At 41.0% G+C, this 24,888-nt stretch overlaps 1 protein-coding gene across 1 annotated transcript in view; it reads right to left on the reverse strand.

Moving 5' to 3' along the window:
* Positions 1–291: 291 nt before the first annotated feature.
* Positions 292–24,888, reverse strand: part of cmtm6 (CKLF-like MARVEL transmembrane domain containing 6) — a 78,105-nt gene continuing 53,508 nt past the window's right edge. Inside the window, exons 3-5 of the mRNA XM_048607229.1 lie at positions 21,686–21,862; positions 7,408–7,506; positions 292–5,912 (exon numbers count right to left, since the gene is read on the reverse strand). Coding sequence (XP_048463186.1) covers positions 5,742–5,912; positions 7,408–7,506; positions 21,686–21,862 — 447 coding nt within the window. The 3' untranslated portion in view covers positions 292–5,741. The remainder of the gene's footprint in view (positions 5,913–7,407; positions 7,507–21,685; positions 21,863–24,888) is intronic.

The following is a 24,888-nucleotide window of genomic DNA, read 5'->3' on the forward strand; positions in this document are numbered from 1 at the left end:
GTCTAGGGCTCTAACTTACCAGGGCAGTGACATTTGCCATTAGGCCACTGTCTCTCCCAACACACACTCCTCGTTACTCCTTACACTGGAAAATTATTCAATTTCATTTCTCAGCCTGACTGGCATGATTTGCAATATTTGTCTTTTTTGAATGATCAAGGTTCTTTGCATGGAATGTGATTTAATTGTCCAGAGCACACAGTATCACTCTCATGCACAGAAACACATGCTTCTTCAACATTTGTAAAGAGATTTTTTTCAGTTGATACAAAGTAGCTTTTGCAAGATTGATGAAAATATAAAAAAGTATATAAAGTCACTTTAATTGAACATGCAGTACATAGTGTTTTTCAGATTACAGTTGTTTCAAGACATGCAACTATATATGTCACAGATACATATATTTGCATCTATGTTAACATTTTTACAGCGCAAGGATAAAACAGCATTCTGCAATCACTTGTTTGCAATATTATTAAAATCCAATTTATATTTAACTAAAATGCACATTTTTCAAATTCTTCCGTCAGATTAAAGATCCTTCACTTCATATCAAGCAGACTCAGTGAAATTACACTACTTTTCTTTACAGTCCCTAATACAAGTATGTAACTTCAACATTGGAAATGGGGCGGGGGAGAAATTAAAGCCTTGTAGAGATAAAGTTGGTCTATGCCAGTTGTGCGCTTGAACTGTGTTTCCCCAATTCATCTTCGAATTTACAAGGGTTTGGGACATCACATAACCCACCCGCCTTTGAGCCTGTTTAACTCGCAAATTAAATGCCACATAACTGCCTTATTTTTTCCCCACTTCCTGGTTACCCAGGTAACCAGGTGAATAGCCCAAAGCTTTTATCACGTGGGCCAGGTTCAGGCATGGTGGCAGTGGCCCTGAAGTTTACAACCACACATTTAACACCATTCCACACCACTTGCCTCAAAGCTGGTCTGTCAATCCCTTCATTGGGACCTGTCAGCCAGGCCCTGCTCATACCCACATCTACCTTGAAGGCTGATTGGCAGTGGAATTCTTTACCTACGGCAATCAATGCTGCTTCCAGTGCAAATTGGCTGCGAGTCAGATGGCGTTTTGGGAGATAAGAACACACTAAGATACAGGAGCAAAATTAGGCCATCGGGCCCATTGAGTCTGCTCCGTCATTTGATCATGCCTGACATGTTTCTCCACCCCGTTCTCCTGCCTTCTCCCTTTAACCCATGATCCCATTCCTAATCAAGAGCCTATCTATCTCTGACTTAAACACGCGCAATGACTTGGCCCCATAGCCTTCTGCAGCAAGTGACTTCCACAGATTCACCATTCTCTGGCTGAAAAAGATTTCTCCTCATCTCAGTTCTAAAGGGTTGTCCATTCACTCTTATGCTGTGGAAACAACTTCTCCACACCCACTCTATGCAGCCCTCTGATTTTACTAAGTTTCAGTGAGATTCCTCCCTCATTCTTCTAACTCCATCCAGTACAGACCCAGAGTTCTGAACTCCTCCTCATATGACAAGCGCTTCAACCTGGGATTATTCCTGTAACCCTCCTCTGGATCTCCTCCAATGCCAGTACATCCTTCCTTAGATCCAGGGCACAAAACTGCTCACAATATTCCAAACATGTATGGCCAGAGCCTTATATAGTCTCAACAGTACATCTTTCCGAGATAGTAGGAACTGCAGATGCTGGAGAATCCGAGTCAACAAGGTGCAGGGCTAGATGAACACAGCAGGCCAAGCAGCATCATAGGAGCAGAGAGGCTGACGTTTCGGGCCTAGACCCTTCATCAGAAAAGGGGGAGGGGAAGGGGGTTCTGAAATAAATAGGGAGAGAGTGGGAGGCGGATAGAAGAGAGGAAACAAACAGGTCGAAGAGGCGGGGATGGAGCCAGTAAAGGTGAGTGTAGGTAGGGAAGTTAGGAAGGGGATAGGTCAGTCCAGGGAGGATGGACAGGTCAAGGGGGCGGGATGAGGTTGGTCGGTAGGAGATGGAGGTGCGGCTTGAGGTGGGAGGAGGGGATAGGTGGGAGGAAGAACAGGTTAGGGAGGCAGGGACGAGCTGGACTGGTTTTGGGATGCGGTAGGGGGAGGGGAGATTTTGAAACTTGTGAAATCCACATTGATACCATTGGGCTGCAGGGTTCCCAAGTGGAATATGAGTTGCTGTTGCTGCAACCTTTGGGTGGCATCGTTGTGGCACTGCAGGAGGCCCAGGATGGACATGTCATCTGAGGAATAGGAGGGGGAGTTGAAATGGTTCGCGACTGGGAGGTGCAGTTGTTTATTGCGAACCGAGCGTAGGTGTTCTGCAAAGCGGTCCCCGAGCCTGCGCTTGGTTTCCCCGATGTAGAGGAAGCCACACCGGGTGCAGCGGATGCAGTATACCACATTGGCAGATGTGCAGGTGAACATCTGGTTGATGTGGAAAGTCTTCTTGGGGCCGGGGATGGGGGTGAGGGAGGAGGTATGGGGGCAGGTGTAGCACTTCTGCGGTTGCAGGGAAAAGTGCCGGGTGTGGTGGAGCTGGAGGGGAGTGTGGAGCAGACAAGGGAGTCACGGAGAGAGTGGTCCCTCCGGAAAACAGATAAGGGTGGGGAGGGAAAGATGTCTTTGGTGGTGGGGTTGGATTGCAGATGGTGGAAGTGTCGGAGGATGATGCGTTGGATCCGGAGGTTGGTGGGGTGGTACGCGAGGACGAGGGGGATTCTTTTTTGGTTCTTATTGCGTGGACGGGGTGTGAGGGATGAGGTGCGGGAGATGTGGGAGACACGGTTGAGGGCGTTCTCGACCGAGGGGGGGAAGTTACGGTCCTTGAAAAACAAGGACAACTGAGATGTACGGGAGTGGAATGCCTCATCCTGGGAGCAGATGCGGCGGAGGTGAAGGAATTGGGAATAGGGGATAGCATTTTTGCAGGAAGGTGGGTGGGAGGAGGAGTATTCTAGGTAGCTGTGGGAGTCGGTGGGCTTGAAATGAATATCGGTTTCTAGGTGGTTGCCCGATATGGAGACAGAGAGGTCCAGGAAGGGGAGAGAGGTGTTAGAGATGGTCCAGGTAAACTTAAGGTTGGGGTGGAAGGTGTTAGTGAAGTGGATGAACTGTTCGAGGTTTAGGGCCGGTGTAGGTACGGAAGAGGGATTGTTCTACGTAACCTACAAAGAGGCAGGCGTAGCTTGTCTTGTATTCTAGCCCTCTCAAAATGAATGCTAATATTGCATGTGCTTTCATAACTGCCAATTGAACCTGCATGTTAACCTTAAGAGAATCCTGAATTAGGACTCCTAAGTGCCTTTGTACCTTACATTTCCGAAGCCTTTCACAATTTAGAAAATGGTCTGCACCTCTATTCATTTTAGTCAGCAGGTGGCTAGGACCAGGAAATATGGTCCCCCATAAAATCCAGCCCAATGAAAGATCCCTACCAAGGATCTGAACAATTGCTCCATGAATTTTAGCAGAGCAAAAAATTGGGCACGATGACATATCAGTTGCTGATTCACCATGAGTCTATTTCACACCTCTGTATAGACCAGTTTCACCACCTATCAAGTAAAGTCAATTTAAAGAAAGAAATTTTGACAGCAAACTATTTATTCTACAGTGATTTCTTATGTTGCAAGACTGCGACAATTACAAACCAAAGTAGAAGCCTTGAGTTTCCAGACAATAATTCATATCATTCTGACATAACTTGACAAAAGGCACGGAATGGTGCAAACTTCATTAAAATATCAAAACTACCAAGTTTCTGAATAGACAGGTATATCTAAACATGGGTTTAATTTCTTTTGGAATGACTGATGGATGTCTTGATATAGAAACATCACCCTCTTACCTCAGGGTCTTGAGATCCCTACAATAATTATAAAACAGGATCAGAGAATTCTACCAAATCACTGATGCCTGAGAACATAGTAACCTAGCTGGAATTCTCTCCCAGTGCAAAACTACCACAGTGGTCCTTAAAGTGAGAAGCTGTTTAATTTTAAATGAAAAACAAAGCATGTGGTTAATCCTTGGCTCTTATAATCTGTCAGTAAGACTGAAAACAATTTTTTCTGTACATGATCAATGAATTGCTCAGCCCAGTTGGCTGGACAGCTGGTTTGTGATACAAATTGGTGCTAACAGCATGGATTCAATTTCTGCACTAGATGAGATTACCACAATGGACTTCTCAAATTAAAACACGAGTTCTCTCTCTCCAGTGAGACAGCAGCCCTATGGTCTGGTGGGACTATGGCGGCTTTATCTTTTCATTTCTTCCCACATGGAATTTAAGCACTCAACAGACAGTAACAGCAGTAGTAATTGCAACCAGTAAGTGACAATTTCAAAGCCACATAAAAGTTAAGGCTGGATTGGTATGCTTAATAAAATCATAATAATAAACCCAATTCAGATACAGGGTTAGTGATAGATTAATACTTCACCTATTCTATTTGGTCAATTCAAACAAAAATGTTTGGCTACTTAACAGAACGATCTTGAACTTTGGAAACGAAATAAGACAAGAAGTTCTTCATGATAGCAGTAATGTTGCAGGGGCTGAAATACAGTTAAAGATTCAAGCATCTTTTAAAACTTGACAAGCACTGAACTGGCCTGAAGTTAATCCTGAGATTAAAGCCAATTTCAATGCCAACTGAACAAATTGGCCGTTAACAAGGATAGATTTAAATCTGTTACAAATGCAATTTAAGTTCGGTTCAATTCAAATCCCAGCAAATCAGAAAGAGTCTTACAAATTATCAAGATGATATCAGGTCTCTTCTCATGCTCATATTTCAGCCCAATTATAATTTTCTTTCCATTTTTCCACAGGGTGTGGGAGCTGCTGGGAAAGCTGGCATGTGTTGCCTATCCCCAGTTGCCCCTGAAGTGGGTGGTTTTCCTCACCATTTCAGAGGAAGGTTAAGATCAACCAGATTGTTGTGGGTCTGGAGTCACACATATGTCAGTCCAGGTGAAGATGGCAGATTTTCTTCCCTAAAGGATATCAATGAACCAGATGGGTTTTTATGACAATCAATGTTAGGGGTCACCATTATTGAGACTAGCTTTCAATCCAGATTTTTTTTTCCAACCGAATGTAAATTCCGTGATGAGATTTGAACCCTTATCCCCTAAACATTACATGGGCTTCTGGATTACTAGGCCAATGACATTACTATTGCACTGCCATCTCCACCCGTCCCAGGTGAACGTGAGACGATACTTGTTTATATGTTTCCTCTGTTAGAAAGTTAAATAAACTGAAGATTTCTACTGTCATTTTGCTGAAAAGCTAGATAAAACTAATATGAACACCAACTTCAAAAATAAATTACAAAGATTTTTAATATAATAAAAATTTGATCCAAACATCTAAAAGGCATAATTATGAAATGCTTCAAGATAAAAGTTGCTTAATCTTCCTAATAATCTTTAAATGATGAGAGAGAGAAACTACAAACAAACAGGCAAAACATCATAGGTAGTTGCAATACAACTTCAATTAATTAATTTTCATTGAATGTACAGTAGATTGTATTAAGATAAACAGGTAACTGACAGAAAGCAATTTTTATTGAATCCCCACAAATCTAGGACCAAATACTCTGCAACAGATCAACAAGTGTAACAAAGCTTTGATTTTTGTTATTGTTGACTGAACAATTCTGGAAACTCAAAATTTGAATGTGTATAAAAAAATGTGTCTGTTTTTAGAAACAGGACAACTGCTTCTGTAGCTCATTAAGGCACATTTGCTTGCTCATTCAGTGGCTCAGTTTCCGGCTTCACATTTTCTGAACCTTTTTTGGTTTCAACTGGCTTATCCTCCCTTTCCTTCCCGGGCAGACCCTCTTTCTTAATACGCAGCACCACATCCACAAAGAAGGCAATCGTAGCCAGGAATCCAAATGCCTAGAGAAAATAGTGAGAACAATGGGGACATGACCAAGAAATGCTCCTGTTAAACAATATATAAGACAGTAAGCATTCCATTATAATTACCCTACTATGGAACAGGTATTACACAGATTACTGGAAAACCTGACATGACTGCAATAAGGATGAAATTCCTGCGAGTTGCACTAATTAAGCTCAAGCAAAAAGAATTGAAAAAAAAAACATGCAGACCCATAATATTTGGCTTCCCCTAGTGTTAAAGTGCTAAGATGCTCGTGGGGACCTCCTGGAGGGTGGAATGACAATACCCAAATCACTGGCTGGATTATACTGGGTATCATGGTCACTGCCATCCCAACTACAAAGTCAATGAGGAGCCTACCTTTCAGGAGAGAAGTGGCTGCTGTGCAGTTATAATAGCTGAGGTGGGATTTCTGTCCTTGGGGACAGGAAGCCCTACCTCGGAAAGTGGTTGGCCATTCAGATGCTGGCACTTCTCGACATACCCTGAAGCCTCACTGGGAGAGCGGTGGCCACTGCTGGTACTGCACTCAGACAAGGATGAGGCAAGCTGGGATGGATGGGAACTAGATCAAATATTGTGGGGGTTGGTGAGCGGTATTTAGCAGGTCAAGGATTATCTTGGTAGGGATCGTTACTGAAACACTAAAGGGTTATGAAATACAGATGCATATTAGAGTGAAGCTACAAACAGTATAAATGGCTTAAAATTGTAGCTGTAAGTTTGGAGGTGATAAAAGAAGGCACTGAAGCAATAAGCAGAATTGCCTACAATGTATATATTTACTGTGATTGCATTAATGTAACCTTGATATTGGCCTCAAGTACATTAGTTTCTGTAACTTTCAAAACACATTCAAGTACTTAACTGTGCTGAATTCCTTCTTCACATATGGTTGCATGATGACAAACTTTTGTTTATATACCAAAATAAAAATATCTCAACAATTAACCATATGACACACATCAGGTTCATTAATGCTCAATGTTTTACAGGTTCTTTTTCGTTTCATTTTGTTTTATTTTAAGATAATATGAATGATTGGTTTAAAATGAAATGGCTCCTGGGACATATCGGAGGACTGCTACTGATGAAGTGAGTGGCTTAAAGTTGTTCCTTCCCCTCTCATTCGGTGACCTGCCTGTGGAAGTTCGATCACTGGTGGCAGTTCACTCTTTTTACTTATTGGAGGCCTGAGGACCAATTACAATTGATACTGAGGTCACATGGATTAGGGCAGGCTGTGCCTGTGCAGCAGCGAGTTCCAGTTTTGTCACCATGCCCAGAGTTTTAGTCGGAGAAATTTAACCACAAGCAAGATTGACTTAAAACTATGATAACCTTCTAACGGCCTGTAACCTCCTGAGGAAACTGATTGGAGGCCTACTATTGCTCAAGGAATGGTGGTCCAAACAAAATCTGATATTATTTTATACAGCACGAAACAAGGGAGATTGAAGATAAACATACTTTTGAAACAAAACTTACCACAGATGTTTTCTCCAAACCAGACCCATCATTCTGTGCGGCAAACACAATGGCGGCGATGAGGAACAGTATCGTTATCACAACAGTGTAACTAAAGTCCTGGAGAAAAAAAATGATGTAGAGTGAATTTTGTTAGAGATGCTGCATACATTTTAAAAAAAAGTCCTGAATGAGAAAAGGCTGTTTGATACACCATTGTGTACCAAGTACTTCTCTCTTCATAATATCATCTAACATTAGTTTCATCCTGTTTTTGTTTTAATTACATTGTTTGGCAGACTGCTGTAAACATCAGTAAAGAATTTCTTTCCCCACTAGCTGTTCTAAATTTGCTCTCCACAAAAGGCTACACTTATTAACTGAAGCTATTTCCTCGATGATTTAAGTAATATACTGTGTTTATCTCATCTATGCCTACAACTTGTTTGAGGTCCCTTTAATCACCTGTACTCAATGGCAAAGACCAAGGTAAACTTTCTCACAGTTCATTCAGTTTACATTTGGTGTATTTCTTTCTTACTCACATTTAAGATCCTAACAACTGATCTAAATTCATCACTAATTTTGAATATTTCCCAACCAATCGTCAAAAGACTCCTGACTCCTGCTGGGGATACATTAAAAACGGCTGAATAAATTTATCATCAGGTTGTTGGGTCTTCTAGGTTTGCATTATGCCCGAGACATCAGTCCTTAAAATTGGCCCCAGTGGCACAAATTTGATACCAGTAGAATGCAGGATTAGAATTAGAATCTTTGCTGAAAGTAGTAATTCATGCTGTTTGTCATCAATTCTACAATAATTTTTTTTACTGAAATAATTTACATTTATATAGTACTTTTAATATCCTCAAAACATAAAAGTTTTTCACTGCAAATTAATTGTTTTGAAATGCACACATGCACTAACGTGGCAGTAGCAAACTTTAGTGGTTTATACTGTGGGATGGACAGTAACAAGCACACTGGCGATCTTTCTTCTCCAACATAAAGTGTCATCAGATCAGATTATTGACTGAAAAGGAGTTTGGATTAATATCTCATGATGGTATCGCTAATAAAGTAACACTTATAACTTCACTGAAGTGATATCCTGGATTTTGTGCTTAAACCCACAATCTCCAGATTAGATATAGGAGGTCAATCAGATCCTGTACCAGCTGTCACAAAGTGCAGACCGTCGTTTATTCACTACCCGCCTTACAAGCGTAGGCAGTTAGCTGGACTAGTATTTTTGGTAAGACATTCTAAATCCAGAAAAATCTGCATTGTGAAAACAAAATCCCAACTCCTTCCTTCAGTTTTCTGGTAAAGACTTTTGGCAATTAGCTACTTACGTACTGGCAAATGGAAAAATGCTATTTTGAAACTTCCATCAGACTGACTTCTAACATGCTTTGTTGAAAGGTGCTGGTTTCTGTAGATTACTCTCCATATCAAGTATAAGAGGAAAAGAAATGAAACTGCCAGTTTTCAGTGCACACAGGAGTCTTTCTTATCAAATGGCAGACGGCACAGAGCTGCTCTGTTTAACTGGTTCAAATGGGTGCTTTAGCCTAGGCGGCTGGGAAAATAGGAGGTAGCAGCAAGCACTTTGCATTTCAGATCATGCTAGCAACTGAAAAAAAAACTTCCAAACTTGGCTTCTTTTTGCTTTTCTATCAAATCAATCGATACAAAGGGAACTAGACTCCTGCAATATTGATATGCACCGGGAAGAAAAAATAGGAAAAAAATCAACACATAGTCAGCACCTCAGAATCATTGAAAAGACGTCTGGGTGTCACATGTTGCAATATGTATGAAAACCAATGAATATCCTGGCAGACTGAATTTGTTACATATTTCTGGTTTATAAATAGACAGTAACATATTTTGAGAAACCGAAAATGGTGGAAGTACAAGCCCAATAAATTAAATTGCTGCCTATGTAATCAGTAGACTGCACACACTCGGAAAGAGGAAGGAAAATCATTGTGGGTGGGGGCTGGTAGGACATAAAGACATAGGGCACACTCCCCCAGGAATGGTTTGCTCTCAAAATGACTATTTCAAAACAGATTTAAGTGTCAGATATTGGGTTCAGCACATCTTTGAAAGTTCCTCTTTACTAACGTTGCATGGAACGCACGAGTTCACATGAGTAGGTGCTCATTTCAACACAGTTTGATGAGACAAAGAGCTCATATTACAAGCTACAGGCATAGTTATTCTAATATAGTGCTGCTTACCTGCAAGTGCCAAGAACATTTCCTAACAGTAATCCCAAAAGTAAATGTATAATTTGACAAGGTTAATGGGCAGGTTAAAGGAAACAGAAGCCCCCAATATGATAAATAGCAAAGTATCCAGAGATGATTCATAGAAAGGTTAACAAACAGAACTTGACAACTTGACATGGGAAAGGAGTAAAGTCAGGTGCCTAAAAGTTTGGTAAGCAATGTAGATTGAGAGGTAGCAGATGGGCTGAGGCGGGTGGAATTGGGCACTGTTATGGAGGTGGAAGTCAAACGTCTTGGTGATAAAGCAGACAACACAATTGGTAAACTAGAATGGTGCCCAATTGTATGGCTCTCCTTCACCTGCAAATCTGAGATGCAAAATCCAGCACATAATTTACTTTCTTAAAATGGCCACATTACTGATCTTTGGTAGTTACAGGCTATGTTTCAGGGAACAAGTTTGTCTTTTTCTTCTTTTTAACTTATTTTTCCAACCACCCTGTTCAGAGATGTTATTACACACCTCTGGTGCAGGTGGGACTTGAAGCCTGGGCCTCATAGTCCACTGGTAGGGACACTCCCACTGCACCACAAGGGTGCCCCATCAGACAATGTTTGTTATTTTAACAACCATGGTGTATTAACTAAATTAGACACTGGAGATTGATGAACCCTGTGGGCTTGTTAGTGTAAAACAATAAACACATTACAAGTTATGAAGCAGATAATACAGCAACCAACTCAGCAGTGTGTCTGTAGCTTGCAAACGCAAGGCCAAGCAGCATCCAAACAGTGCATATATACAGCATGTGGAGTCCTTAGAGGCACGGTGCATGCAATTATAAAGCTTTAATTCAGTTGAGTCCACAAAGACTTATCAGTGCTCAGCAATAAAAGGAATAATTTTTTACATTCACTGCCTCCATATTGTAAGGTGCCTCCTAAAATGTAACATGTGACCTACCTTCTGCCATTCTGTCTACCCCAATCCATCCCCCATTTTTGGGATGGTGGAAGAGGCAATGAGCAGTCTGTCTTTGGGACAATACATTAGACCTGTGTGTTTTTAGTTAATGATCATTTCAAGGCCTCTTCCTGCCCCTTCTGCTATTTCACTCTTGTCAGGGAAAAAAATCAAGGCAAGTGAATAGCCCAGCAGCTTTTTAATGAAGGGGCAGCTTTCTTGTGGGTGGGCACCTTGCCTACTTTTTATTTAGTAGGTGTGTGGTGGGGATATGGTACAATTCAGTCCACAAAGCTAGTGTTTCTGTTCCATGTTATTTATTTACATCAATATTAAGTCTGTAAGTCAATTGACGTGCTTCACATCACAATCCTAAGTCCAAGAGGGTGGTCCTGAGCAAGATAAAGTATTAACATTAATGCAAACATTTTCTCATCAATTCAATTTTTCTAAGCACTGACACATAGTCAGTAACTAGCTGAAGTATAACATGACGCTCCGTAAATTATAACTGAATGACTTGAGATTCAGGAGTACTTAATAAACAGAATGGCATCAGCAACTGCAAGTTTGTCTCTGCTGTTCTGTTCATAAAGAGGGAATCTAACAGCAGCCAGTATTTTACAACAACAGGGAAAGTGAGGGAAGGTAACAACGGCACCGTTGCAGGTCACAATGAGGAACACCAGGGAGGTCACCACAAGTTAGTGGTAGATGTCCGAGTTGAATTATTGTCTCCAAATGGAGGAAGTCACGATCAGCCCACCTCCAAACCCCATAACAGCTGAGCAATGCAGAAGGCTCAAGATTGGAACGTGTGGGTGATCCATTTTGGCCTCTTTCGGGGTCCCCAGTACACAGATGCCAGTCTTCAGCCAATTTGAATCATTCCACACAACATCAAAAAACAACTGGATACTGCAAAGGCAATGGACCCTGACACCATTCCAGGAATAATATCGAGGACTTGTGCTCCAGAATTAGCTGTGTCTCTAACTGAGCTGTTCAAGTAAAGCTACATGCTGACATCTATCCAGCAATGTGGAAAATTGCCCAGGTATGCCCTCTACAAAAAAGCAGGATAAATCCAGTCTTACCATTTACTACCTCATTCATCTATTCTTGGTCATGAATGATGGGAGGTGTCTTCAACAGTGCTGTTAAAGAACACTTGTTTAGCAATAGCCTCTTCATTGACACTCAGTTTGGGTTCCACCAGGACCACTCAGCTCCCAGTCTCATTACAGACTTGGTTCAATCATAGACAAAAGAGCTGAATTCTAGAGATCAGGTGAGAGTGACTACCCTTGACATCAAGAATGTATTTGACCAACTGTCACATCAAGGAACCCGAGCAAAACTGGAATCCAATGGAAATCAGGGGGAACATTCCATTGGCTGGAATCATTATCAGCACAAAACAGAATGACTGCAGTTGTTTGAGATCAATCATCTCAACTACACGACATCTCTGCAGGACATCCTCAGGCCAGTGGCCCAACTATCTTCAGCTGCTTTAATGGTCTTCCCTCCATCATAAGGTCAGAAGTGGGGATGATTGCTGATAACTGCACAATGTTAAGTACCATGCACGACTCTGCAGACACTGAAGAAGTCCATGTCCTAGTGCAGCAAGATCTGGATGTTATCAAGGCCATTACAGTAATCCATTACCATATAGGAAGTTCAGTGGAAGGAACATGTATGCTTCAATAACAGAACTCAAGTAAGTGGTTTGTCATAAGGGTTTTTACCTGAATAGTTATGAAAAGAAGGTCTTATTACAGTTGCTGTGGTGAATACTTAATTTTGACACATCACATGCAAGGATTTCTTAGTAATAATTCCCATTAACAGTAAGCAGCTTCCTGGATATTTTTAAATAAAATCTGGTAGTACTTAATAATGACCATTCATTTCAAACTAAGCCATTTATTTTAAAGGCCATTCCAAAGTCCAGATTTAGAGGATATTTTTTCTCATTCTTTCTATCCAATATTGGGTCCACTGTTGTTCATCATTTATATCACCATTTTGGATGTGAATATGGGAGGCATGGTTAGTGAGTTTGTGGATGACACAACAATTGATGGTATAGTGGACAGTGAAGAAGGTTATCTAAGAATACAACAAGATCTTGATTAAATAGGCCAACGGGCAGAGAAGTAGCAGATGGAATTTGATTTAGATAGATATGAGGTGCTGCACGTTGGTAAGGCAAACCAGGCCAGGATTTATACAGTTAATGGTTGGGCACTGGGAAGTTTTGTTGAACAGAGGGACCGAGGGGTTCAGGTTCATAGTTCCTTGAAAGTGGCATTGCAGGTAGACAAGGTGGTGAAGAAGGCATGTGGCAGTATTGCCTTCATTGGTCAGTGCTTTGAGTATGGGAGTTGGGACATCATGTTGTAGTTGTACAAGATATTGTTGAGGCCACTTTTAGAATACTACGTACAATTCTGGTTGACCTGCTGTAGGAAGGATGTTTATAAGCTAGAAAGGGTACAGAAAAAATTTACAAGGATGTCGCTGGGATTGGAGGGCTTCAGTTATAAGGATAGGCTGGGACTTTTCCCCCCCCCCTGGAATGTCAGAAGCTGGGGGGTGATCGTGAATAATTTTTCTAAGGCTAGGGGAGTCCAAAACTAGAGGGCACAGGTTTAAGGTGAGACAGAAAAGATTTAAAAGGGTTTTGAGGGGCAATTTTTTCACACAGAGGGTGGTGCTTGTATGGAACAAGCTGCCAGAAGAAGTCATAGAGGTGGGCACAACTACAACATTTAAAAGACATTTGGACAGGTACATGAATAGGAAAGGTTTACAGGGAAATGGGCCAAATGCAGGCAAATGGGACTAGTTCTGTTTAGGGTACCTGGTCAGCATGGGTGAGTTGGACTGAGGATCTGTTTCCGTGCTATGTGGCTCTATAACTCTAAATGATGAAATGGTGAAATGTTGAGGGTAAGGAAGAAGGGAAAAGTTCCTTTTAGGCTTCTGTCTTATAAAAATCAGTTATCTATTTACAAAACAAATAATTTATTCTGCACAATCTCAACAGCTGCAACATACTTAGCACAGTCAATCCCAACACATCACTGAGAAATTTCACAGATAGTATTTAACTATGTTTCACACTTTGCCTACTAACAGGCTCGCTATTAACATAGATCTGAAACATACCAGTTAAGCTTTTAAATGCTAAACATAAACACCAAAGTAATTAACTGCTGAATTTATATGAATATTTATTTTTACTTAACACTCCTATGAAAAATATGAAGTTCTGTTTTCCCAGAGTTATTTAGGTTATAGCTTCCTGTAACATTCCTTGAGGGACTGATAAATATTTTCTCTGATTTATTGTTGATGTGTGAACTGAAATTATTTCTTGCAAAATAATTTTTTTTCCACAGGCCTCTGGCTATATCTGAGCACCACAAAGTAAAATAAACAAGTGGCACTAATATTCATTTTAACAAGTGGGTTTCTGAGACATCTCCAGAAGTAAATCTCTTTAGTGCTTCCAGTAATGCTGGATATTACTGCCTGCATTATTTCCTTAGCCCAATAGTACAAGCCAGCAGAGTGTTTACTTTGCATTACTGCACTTTTCACACATTCCTCCTGTTCTGGGAAATATCTTTTGCCATGAATTACAAGGCCAAAATTGTTGCTATCTGTGTTCAGATACTCCAATGTAAGTACAAAAAAAAATTTAAAACCATCAGCTTCATATTACAGAACCACTTCCAATCGGAGCACCCCACAGTATAAAGACGATGCAAACAGCATGCTTTGAATGAAAGTTGAGATTAGGATAGTTCCCTTCCTATCTATCAAGTTTTGCATATACAAAAATTACTTTTCCAGTTAAGCTAATTAATACCCTGCTAATCATAGATTGGTTACAGCACAGAAGGCTATTCAGCCCAATATGTTTGTACTGGGTCTCTGCAAGAGCAATTCACTTACTGTGACTCCGCAGCCCTTTCCTTGAAGCCCTGTAAAAGGTAATGACCCAGCTGTCTTTCGAAGGTTGTGTCTGACTCTGCATGTATCACTCTCAGGCAGCATATTTCAGATCCTAACCACCCGCTGTGTAAAAATATTAACCCTCATTGTCCCCTTGCTCTTTTGTCAATCACTTAACTTTGCCAAATCCCTTTTCAATCCTCTCTTCTCCGAAGAAAACAGTCCCAACTTATTGAATCCATCTAGGTGACTGAAGTTCCTCATCCCTGGAAACAATCTTCTGGATCTTTTCTGTGCCCCCTCAAGGTCTTTACATACTTCCTAAAGTCTGGTGCCCAGACTGAATGCAATACTCCAGTGCTTTGTACACATTTATTATTACTTCTTTATTTATTAAAACTTTCATGTTTTTATACTCTATGCCCAAATTTATAAAGGCCAGGATCCAATTTGCTTTTTAACAGATCTGTCATTCTGCCCTGCAACCATAAGAATTGCACATTTTATATTGTCTCTTCTTGTTCTTTCTAGCAAAATGAATCACATCTTTACATTCAATTATATTTTCCACTTCTCTGTCCATTCATAAAATCATAGAATCCCTGCAGTGTAGAAGCAAGCCATTTGGCTCATCGAGTCCACACTTATCCTCCAAACAGCATCTCACCCAGAACCACCCCCCAACCCTATCTCTGTAACCCTGCATTTCCCATGGCTAATCCACCTAGCCTGCACATCTTTGGACTGTGGGAGGAAACTGAAGCACTTGGAGGAAACCCACGCAGACATGAGGAGAATGTGCAAACTCCACACAGACAGTCGCCTGATGCTGGAATTGACCTTGGTCTCTGGCGCTGTGAGGCAGCAGTGCTAACCACGATGCCACAGCGCCACCCATTCCACCAACCTCCCTTTGTCGACATCACATCCAAATGTTGTGTCATCCGTGAATTTTGAAAGTATGACCTATATACTAAAGTTGAGGTTATTCACCTACATTAAGAACAGCTGGGGCCTAACACTGGATTCTCAGGAGCACCGCTGTAAATCTTCCTCCTGTTTGTAAAACAACCAATCATTCATCACGGTTTTCTGTTTCCTATCACTCAAACAATTTCATGTCTTATCTTGAAGCAGTTCCTTATTCCATTAGGTATCTTTGCATATAAAGCTTTTGTGTGGCACTTTATCAAATGGCTTCTGGAAATTAATTTCCAATGCATTACCCAATTTGTTTAACTGACTGCATTTTCTCAAGTGACCACCAACTTTGTTCCAAATGATCATTTCTAAAAGTTCCCCAGCAATGAGGCTGAAGTGCAATTGTTGGGGTCTTATCCTCAAACTAAAAACCTAAAAACTTATTTGAAAAGGAGTATAATATTTCCAGTTCTAGAACATAGAACATAGAACAGTACAGGCCCTTCGGCCCACGATGTTGTACCGACCTATTATCGTACTAAGATCAATCTACCCTGCATACCCTACATTTTACAACCCTCCATGTGCCTATCCAAGAGTCGCTTAAAAGTCTCTAAAGTATCTGACTCCACTACCACTGCCGGCAGCGCATTCCACATGCCCACCACTCTCTATGTGAGGAACCTACCTCTGACATCTCCCCTATACCTTCCTTCTTAAAATTATGCCCCCTCGTAATAGTTATTTCCGCCCTGGGAAAAAGTCTCTGACTATCCACTCTATCTATGCCTCTCATCACCTTGTACACCTCTATCAAGTCACCTCTCAACCTTTTTCGCTCCAACGAAAAAAGCCCTAGCTCCCTCAATCTTTCCTCATAAGACCTGCCCTCCAGTCCAGGCAGCATCCTGGTAAATGTCCTCTGTACCCTCTCTAAAGCTTCCACATCCTTCCTAAAATGAAGTGACTAGAAGTGAACACAATATTCCAAGTGTGGTCTAACCAGAGTTTTATAGAGCTGCAGCATTACCTCGTGGCTGTTAAACTCAATTCCCCTGCCAATGAAAGCCAACACACCATACGCCTTCTTTACAACCCTATCAACTTAGGTGGCAACTTTGAAGGATCTCTGGGCGTGGACCCCAAGATCCCTCTGTTTCTCCACACTGGTGTAGAATTCTCCAGCCCCAAACTGTACCATTGTTTAAAAATGGCTAAATGAATGGATCCTAATAACAAATAGGAGCAGGACTAGAGCATAGGGCCCCTTGAATCCGCATCAGCATCTAATAAGATTGTCGCTGATCATCTACATCAACTGACTTACACCCTGTCCTTATATTCCTCGATTCCAATGGTGTATAAAAATCTACTGATCTCAGCCTTGAATATATTCCATGACTCAGCATCAAACCCCACAGCCTGATGAAGAATTCCACAAATCCACAATCCTTTGATGACAACTGTTTTCTTCACCTCAGTCGTAAAGAGTCGACTTCCCTTCCTGAGGACATATCTCAGTCCTAGATTTCTCAATGTCTATCCTGTCAAAGCACTTTAGAATCTACACTATGACTCCACTTAATGGTAACTTGCTTAATGTTGCTTTCCTCTAACTTTGTTAATAAAGTAAAGTAGTGTCAATATAAAGAAAGTCATTACATTAAAATGTCGTCAGCTCCAGACTTCCGGTTTTGCAGCCTGCTCACATAAAAGACCTTCACCCCAGCGCTTCCATTTCCAATCACAATCCTAAAGGTCACTCCACTCTCCCTCCTGCATTGCCAGTCCCAAAACCTTCCCTTCACTCCTGTTCCTGCTCCTACTCTTCATCCTTACTTTATGAAGTTCCTGGTGTCTGTTGTCACCACTGGAGGCTTCAGCGCTTCCTCATGTACTGCTGTGGTTCTCGGCTTGGATCCTATTCTAGCTCTTGCTCCTGCATGTGCACCGTGCACCTACCTTAGCCCCTGGTCTGTTCTTTAGTTGCACTGCCCTTGACATGTTCCTCCTGTTCTGCACCGAAGTGCAGTAAAAGCAAAGATTGGCTGGTATGGGTAGTCCTCACTGTCTGATACCAGCACTGGCCACCTTCTGCCACTAGGTGGAGGCTGATTAAACTACAAGTACCATACTGTGGGTGTGTAATTCTTTAGAACTGGTTACAATGTATTGATGCAATCATACATCACTAATATAAAAGAAATACAATGTATTGCGTTTGGCAAGTTATTTAAGCTGCATCCATCGATGGTGCTGCACATGTAATGGTCCAATGTATTTGTATATTGATTCTTCCAGATAAGAAATGTCCAAAGGAACCTAACCTGGTTTTAAAATGATTCACATAAGGTCATTTCACATATAAGTTGTGATGCTCGGAAACATTCCAACTTCAAGTGAGGACTTGGGGCAATGTGTTTCGATGAGACCAACTCTCATTCTTCTAAAATCGAGAAACAGGGCCAATTGATTCAACTTCATTATATAGGCCAAACACCTCATTCAAGGCACCAACACAATGAACTTTTGTTGTATCACCTGTAATGCAATTATATCCATCCTTAAATATTAAGAGCACAACTCCACATAGTATTTCAGGTGTAGACTCACTAAAGTCCTGTACAATTCTGGAGACAGTTCTTTACCTTGTACTCCAATCCTAGTGATTAATGGGATTTACCTTCCTACTTGCTTGATGTGCTCCCATGCCAATTTTGTTTGTGTTCTGATTATGAGCACACCCAAATCTCTGCCAATTTCAACATTTAGAAATTTCAGGCCTTTTAAAAAAATATTATAATTTTCTAATTCTTATAACTGAAGTCAATAGCTCTCACTTCCCCACATTATGTTCCCTCCTACCGATTTAGTACTTAGCTTGTCTATGTTTTTGCCACCTCTTTATAACCTCGACTGGATTTTATATTGTCAGGAAGCTTAGATATTTAGTCTGGAGTTTGGAGTTTCCCATTTTTAGGCAATGTAATTTCTGGAAAGTTTCACAGTGCATGTTCTGTAATGGCTCAAAATGATTTTTCTCACACTATTTTGTCTCCTCACCTCATTAATTATAAAACTGGCCCCTACGCCATCCTTCTCATACATGTACATGATAGACAAGGTGAAATTCGCGATGATGCCAGGACCTTCTGACATATAAGCTGCTGGCACCATATTTAAAGCACAACTACACATCACTTCAGATGCTGCAAGGGAAGAAGATGATCCTCTTAGGAACCAACATGCCTCAGAATGGGAGAATGGGACCCTGCTTTCCAGATTGGGACGTGGAGACCCTGGTGGACAGTGTGATTGAAAGGAAGGCCACTGTCCACGTAGCAGACCATCAGAGGAGGCAAACTCAGCTGGCCTGCAGACAGATAGCAGCCTGAAGTCCCAGGTGCGGGCAAATTGCACAGCAATTCAGAAAAAAAAGATCTTACCCACAATCTTCTGTGTGACCTCTCACCCACTCAACTCTGGCTCTATACACAAACCTTACCAATATTCATGGACTATGGACTTCACTATACTCGACGTCTCTCACTCACCTCATCCTCCACAACTACTAATCTTTCCCGCCCTCTGACTAAAACACTATGCACAGAGGCTCACAGTATCCAAGTGAACCAAAAGTGAGTGCACGCTAAGAAATGAAGAGCCATAATTTGTATCCTGTACAGATCCAGGAGATGGCTGTGTCTTTTTTTTCCACTCACTCATGGGATGTGGGTGTTGCTGGCTGATCCAGCATTTATTGTCCCTTCCTGGGAAGATGGTGGTGAGTTGCCTTTGTGAACTGTTGCAGTCCACATACTATACATAGATCCATAGTGCTGTTTGGGAGGGAGTTCCATGATCTTGTTCCAGCGACACTGAAGGAACAGTGATATATTTCCAAGTCATGATGGTGAATGGCTTGGAGGGGAATTTGCCAGTGGTGGTGTTCCAATGTACCTGCTGCACTTGTAGCCGATAACAGTCATAGGTTTGAAAGTAGTTGTCTAAGGAACATTGTGAATCTCTGCAGTGCATCTTGTCGATGATATGTACTGCTGCTACTGTAAGCGGTAGAGGGAGTGGATGTTTGTGGTGCCAAGCAAGCCGGCTGTTTTATCCTGGATGGTGTCAGGCTTCTTGAGTGTTGTTGGAGCTATACTCATCCAGGGAAGTGGGGACAATTCCATCACACTCCTGACTTATGCTTTGTAGATGGTGGAGGACAGGCTTGGGAGAGTCAGGAGGTGAGTTCTCCACTGCAGGATTCCTAGCCTCTGACCTGTTGTAGCTACAGTATGTATATTGCTAGTCCAGTTCAGTATTTGGTCAATGGTGACCCCCAGGATGTTGGTAGTAGGGGATTCAATGAATCACTGAATGTCAAGAGGGCAGGGGGTTGGTGGTTGAATTCTCTCTTATTGGAGATGGTCATTGCACTTGTGTGGCATAAATATTAGACAGATATAATGTAGGTTTGTTTAAATGAACTCTTTTGGGTAAGAAGAAACTTTAAAGGCCATTTTCTCGGGAAAGTGAATAGACTTGACAAAGTGGACTGTATATAACCGGAGGAAGAATGGGACACTGATACTTCCTCATTCCAAATGTACCCTATTCATATGAATGTGGAATAGGTTACTATTTCTTGGCAAATACAAATACACAAACAAATACAAAGGTATGGTTTGAGAAGTGGCATGCCTTTCGTCGATCTGTATTAAGATAAATTAATTTGGCTCCTCTGTGGCCTTGACAAAGTATTACACAGAGGGTGCATTTATTTAATGCAGTATCTTTCTCACTCTGTTGTAGTACATCTTGTCTCTAGCAGATTCCTTCTTTATTGATAACCACTGAACATTTCAAGGTTGTGCTTGCAGCTGCTGGAGGAGCTGGAATTGCTCCAATGTTGAAACTTTCCTGTAGATCAGCACCAATAGGTTGAAGGAACAAAATTAAAACCCAGAGAGAAAACGAATGCCAGACTTTTGTCTGCTAGGTTCTATTTAATAGTAAAACAAGTAGTCAGTTTGAAATGAAACTGGCTAGCCAAAGTCTGGTGACAACAGTACCAATCAGGGCCAAACTTGATAACCCGTGCTTTGTTCAGAACTACTCCTACTCCACCAGTGTAACATTTTATTTTATTTTACTTGCATGCAAGATATGCACGTCACTGCCAAAACTAGTATTTATGTTCATTCCTAACTATCCTGGAGTGCTGAGCTGGCTTTATAAATCTCTTGCAGTCCGTATGTGTAGACATAATCACAGTACTGCAAGGAAGGGCTTTCAGGATTTGAAATAGCAATGATGAAGGAACCTCGATATAGTTCCAGGAAGAGACTGTGTGTGATTTGGAGGGGACATAAAAGCGATGGTGTTCCCATGTGTCTGCTCCCTGGGTTCTTCTAGGTGGCAGCGGATGCAGGTTTGGGAGGTGCTACAGAAGAAGTCTTGGTGAGTTGTGCAATGCACCTTGTAGATGGTACCAACTGCTGCCACATATATCAATGATAGAGGCAGCAGCTGTTTAAGCTTGTAGATAGAAACAGAAAATAGGAGTTAGCCATTCGCATGTACGTACATGTCTCATAATTCCCTGATGGTTGAGAGTAAACTGATGGTGACAGTTGGCCAAAGTGGATTTCTCCTGCCATTTGTATACTGAATGTTTGTGGATATATGTAGCTATGCTGTAGCCATAACCTCCATCACTGGAGCTGTGATGCTGGAGCTTTGGCATAGCAAATATATTTGGTTGTTATTTGATATCACATGGAGCGAATTTATTTTACCCCAAGTGTAGCCAAAACTCTGTTCAGGCGTGACGTGGAGGCGCCAGTGTTGGACTGGGGTGGACAAGGTCAGAAATCACACGACACCAGGTAAATAGTTTTATTTGAAATCACAAGCTCTCGGAGCGCTGCTCCTTCATCAGGTGAAGTGTCAAAAGAGCAGTGTTTCGAAAGCTTGTGATTTCAAATAAACCTGTTGGACTATAACCCGGTGTCATGTGGCTTCTGGCTCTATTTAGACAAGTACTGGGACGAATCTGAATTTGAACAATTCTGGAAACACATATTAAAAATCGAAGCTTAGAGCGAAAGACTAGAGGAATTGATATCCAGCACCATGGAATGCCAAAGTAAACATAACCCAAAGCATTTTTAATAAACCAAATAACTTTACTTACCACTAGTAGCCAGTCGATCCGGTTCAATTTTGATTTCAGACTAGTCATCAGTACAAACAGCAGGAAGGAAGTCAGTAAGAAGGCACTGCAGCTGACAAACTCGAAGAAGTAGAGCGCATGACAGTACATGCAGCTCTGCACTATCTCCTCCAGAATAAAGGCCACAAATGATAAGATCTATTCAGGAGCAAAAGGCAAAAAAGGCAAATTCAGATAAACATCCGGCAAATCGTGTTTTCATGTCGACATAAAAACGGTTCAGTTTGGGTTGTCTTTGGCCACTGTTAATATTACACTTTTTCAACTGATGATGGTATTGATTACATACGGTTAAACCACCCCCTTCATCACACTATAACCTATCACATAAAACGAATTTTTCACTTCCAGACTAATCCATCTTAATATCTCAGTTTGGTGGCAAATCAAGCAATGCTTCTTTGAGCCTGTTAAGAATTAAGAAACTCATTTTGTTTGACACCCTGGCAATGGCAACTTAGGTTGTGTGCAAACCTGAGGGATGAGCCATGAAGCTTGTGTTAACCCACTGTGGCAGCCTTTCTCAAAAGGCCCAATCAGTTTAACAACATTTCAGCTGGTTTTTCTCAAACCTACACAACACGATCACCTGTTGCTGAACCTATTCAAAATGTTTTACATTCTGGGAAACTTGTCGTCAAGAGCAGGAAAAACAAAAAATACCAAGTATTAAATGATAATCAAAATCCCCTATAAATGGCATTCAGACAACATAACTGATGAGAACATTACTGTGTTTTGCAGGATCCACTTCAATCTGAGTGTGAGCAGAAACCAAGAAGCTCAGGAGAATGTTTGCAATAGTGTAGTGAATAGTTACCAGCACATGTTTAGTGTGGCATACAAACCTGTTTGTGCATGAGACTTTAAGGTAAGGAATAACATACTGAAATTAGGTTAGTTAATGCTTGTGTAAACATGGCTTATACAGGTACATCTTCCCAGCACGCCTGAAATTCAGGCACAAGCTCTAACAATTGTAATTTCTACCCTAAAAATAGAAGAGAAGGCATTTATCTAATCTGGCTTGATCCTGTTACTGGACAGTGTATGGAAAGAGGTGACTTAAGATAGACAAAGCTTCAAAGAAGACAAATATCTCACTTAACTATCCAGTGAAGTCTATAAAGACACGAACACAAAACATTGTCCTTTTTACGTTTACTAGCAGTTTTCCATTGGTGATACTCCCATGATCCAGAATATTCTATGGAATATTCTGAGTTTTTAAATAAAAACTAACACCACTTGTCCAACTGATTCATTTTCAATCTTTCATTAGCACATGGCACAGTCCCAAATCTCTAATAACCGATTAACTTGTAAGCACATTATCTTGCAAGAGTTAAAATGTTACTGTGATCAAGCTATGAAATATTTACAAAATAATGATTAACTACTGCACAAAACTATGTTATACAAGCGATGTGGTAAAAAAAATACAACTGGAGAATCAGAGTGTCTGGATAGCCAGTAAGTGCCATATTCTCACTGTGTTACACATTAAAGGTTCCTTTGTTAAATCTCTTACTCCATTTTATTCTGCCCTTTTGATTCCTTGGTCCTCAACAGATTCAGGAGGCAAAAGGAACCATTGCTCTAGGTCTGTGTCAATAATACATGAATTACCCAAATTACAAAGAACTGAAAGAGAGTCTAAGAGGAGGAGACTGGGGTGGACAGCCAAAGGTTTTAGAAAGGAAGTCCAGAGATTACAAGTTTAACATATGACCAACAAATGTACATGTTGGAGGAGAGAAGGGGAGGAATAAAAGAGGAGATGCAGTGATAGGCATGCTATATGAACAAATGAAATAGTAGCAGAAGTACACTATTTGAAACCCCACGCCTTCTTCATGTTCAATATTTTGAATTCCACATTCCCGTCTACACCCGATTACTCACTATTCCCCTGCCTAAGAAGAGTCTATCCACAAAGAACACAGAACAGCAAAGCAGAGGAACAGGACTTTCAGCCCACAATATCTGCACTGACCATGATGCCATTCTGAACTAATCCCATCTTCCTGCACATGATCTGTTTCCCTCTATTTCCTGCCTGTTCATGTGTCCGTCTAAATGCCTCAAACTTTTCTACCATATCTGCTTCTACTACCTCCCTAGTTGAGGAGACGCTGAAGATAGGTCATGCACTGCAAGTACAGAAGATATTGCTGGGACATTGGTTAGAGACACTTAAATGACCTGGCATGAGCAGAAAGCAGAAACTGACCATCAGCTTAAAAAAATAATCGACAACTCCAAAACAACTTAAGGATTGTAGGGACTACAAAAACCTGTGGTTTTCATACAAATATGGGAAAAACTTGCAAACTTGTGCACGATACACTATTTAAAAAGCAACAGTCACACTTAAGGATATATGGCACCATCTACTGTACATATGTAGAATTTTCATTCAGTTGTACAGGATTCTCTTGGATGTTATTTAAACAACTTGATCTCCTTTACGGTTTCCAGTAATGATGAATTAAAATCATGCTTCTGTCTTTGATATCTCCTTGAGTTTATGATTTACAACTTGATTTTGAAGCTAGGCAGATCTGAATGGCTAGAATTGCTGCAAACATTATTTTTTTTTTAACTTTTAAAGATGTGATTGTAGCTTAGCCAAAGTACGTAAGATCACCCAATCACAAGGCTTTATGTTGAAATATGTGACCGATGCAGTTTTAAAAATCAGGAAACACCTTGAGTGGTACCATCCTGCTAGTTTCTCCTGTGACAGTGGGCTGAATATAGTACAAGAGAAAGAGCTCCCAATAGGATTCTCAAGTTGATTACTGAACAAAGACAGACTTTATTGAAGCTTTTCATCTTGCACTCAACAGGGCAATTCACAAAAAATACCAGTTTGAGGGCAAAATTAAAATGTATACTATATGAGAGGACAGAGTTGATTAACAAATAGACTCTGATCGTTAGAGGTGCTGCCATAGAAAGTATAATGATATTTAGCAATTAATTGCCAGGCTTTATTTAAATGAACCAGCAAATCACAGACTTATTATGGTGCAGAATGGGGCCATTTGGCTCACTGTGCCTGCACCTGTTCCATTGTGTGCACAGAATGTGAATCTCCTGCCTTCTTTTATTCAATCATGGGATGTGGGCGTTGCTGGCTGGCCAGCATTTATTGTCCA

Source organism: Rhincodon typus, chromosome 2 (genome assembly GCF_021869965.1).
Source record: "Rhincodon typus isolate 14 chromosome 2, sRhiTyp1.1, whole genome shotgun sequence".
In the NCBI taxonomy this organism is placed as follows: Eukaryota; Metazoa; Chordata; class Chondrichthyes; order Orectolobiformes; family Rhincodontidae; genus Rhincodon; species Rhincodon typus.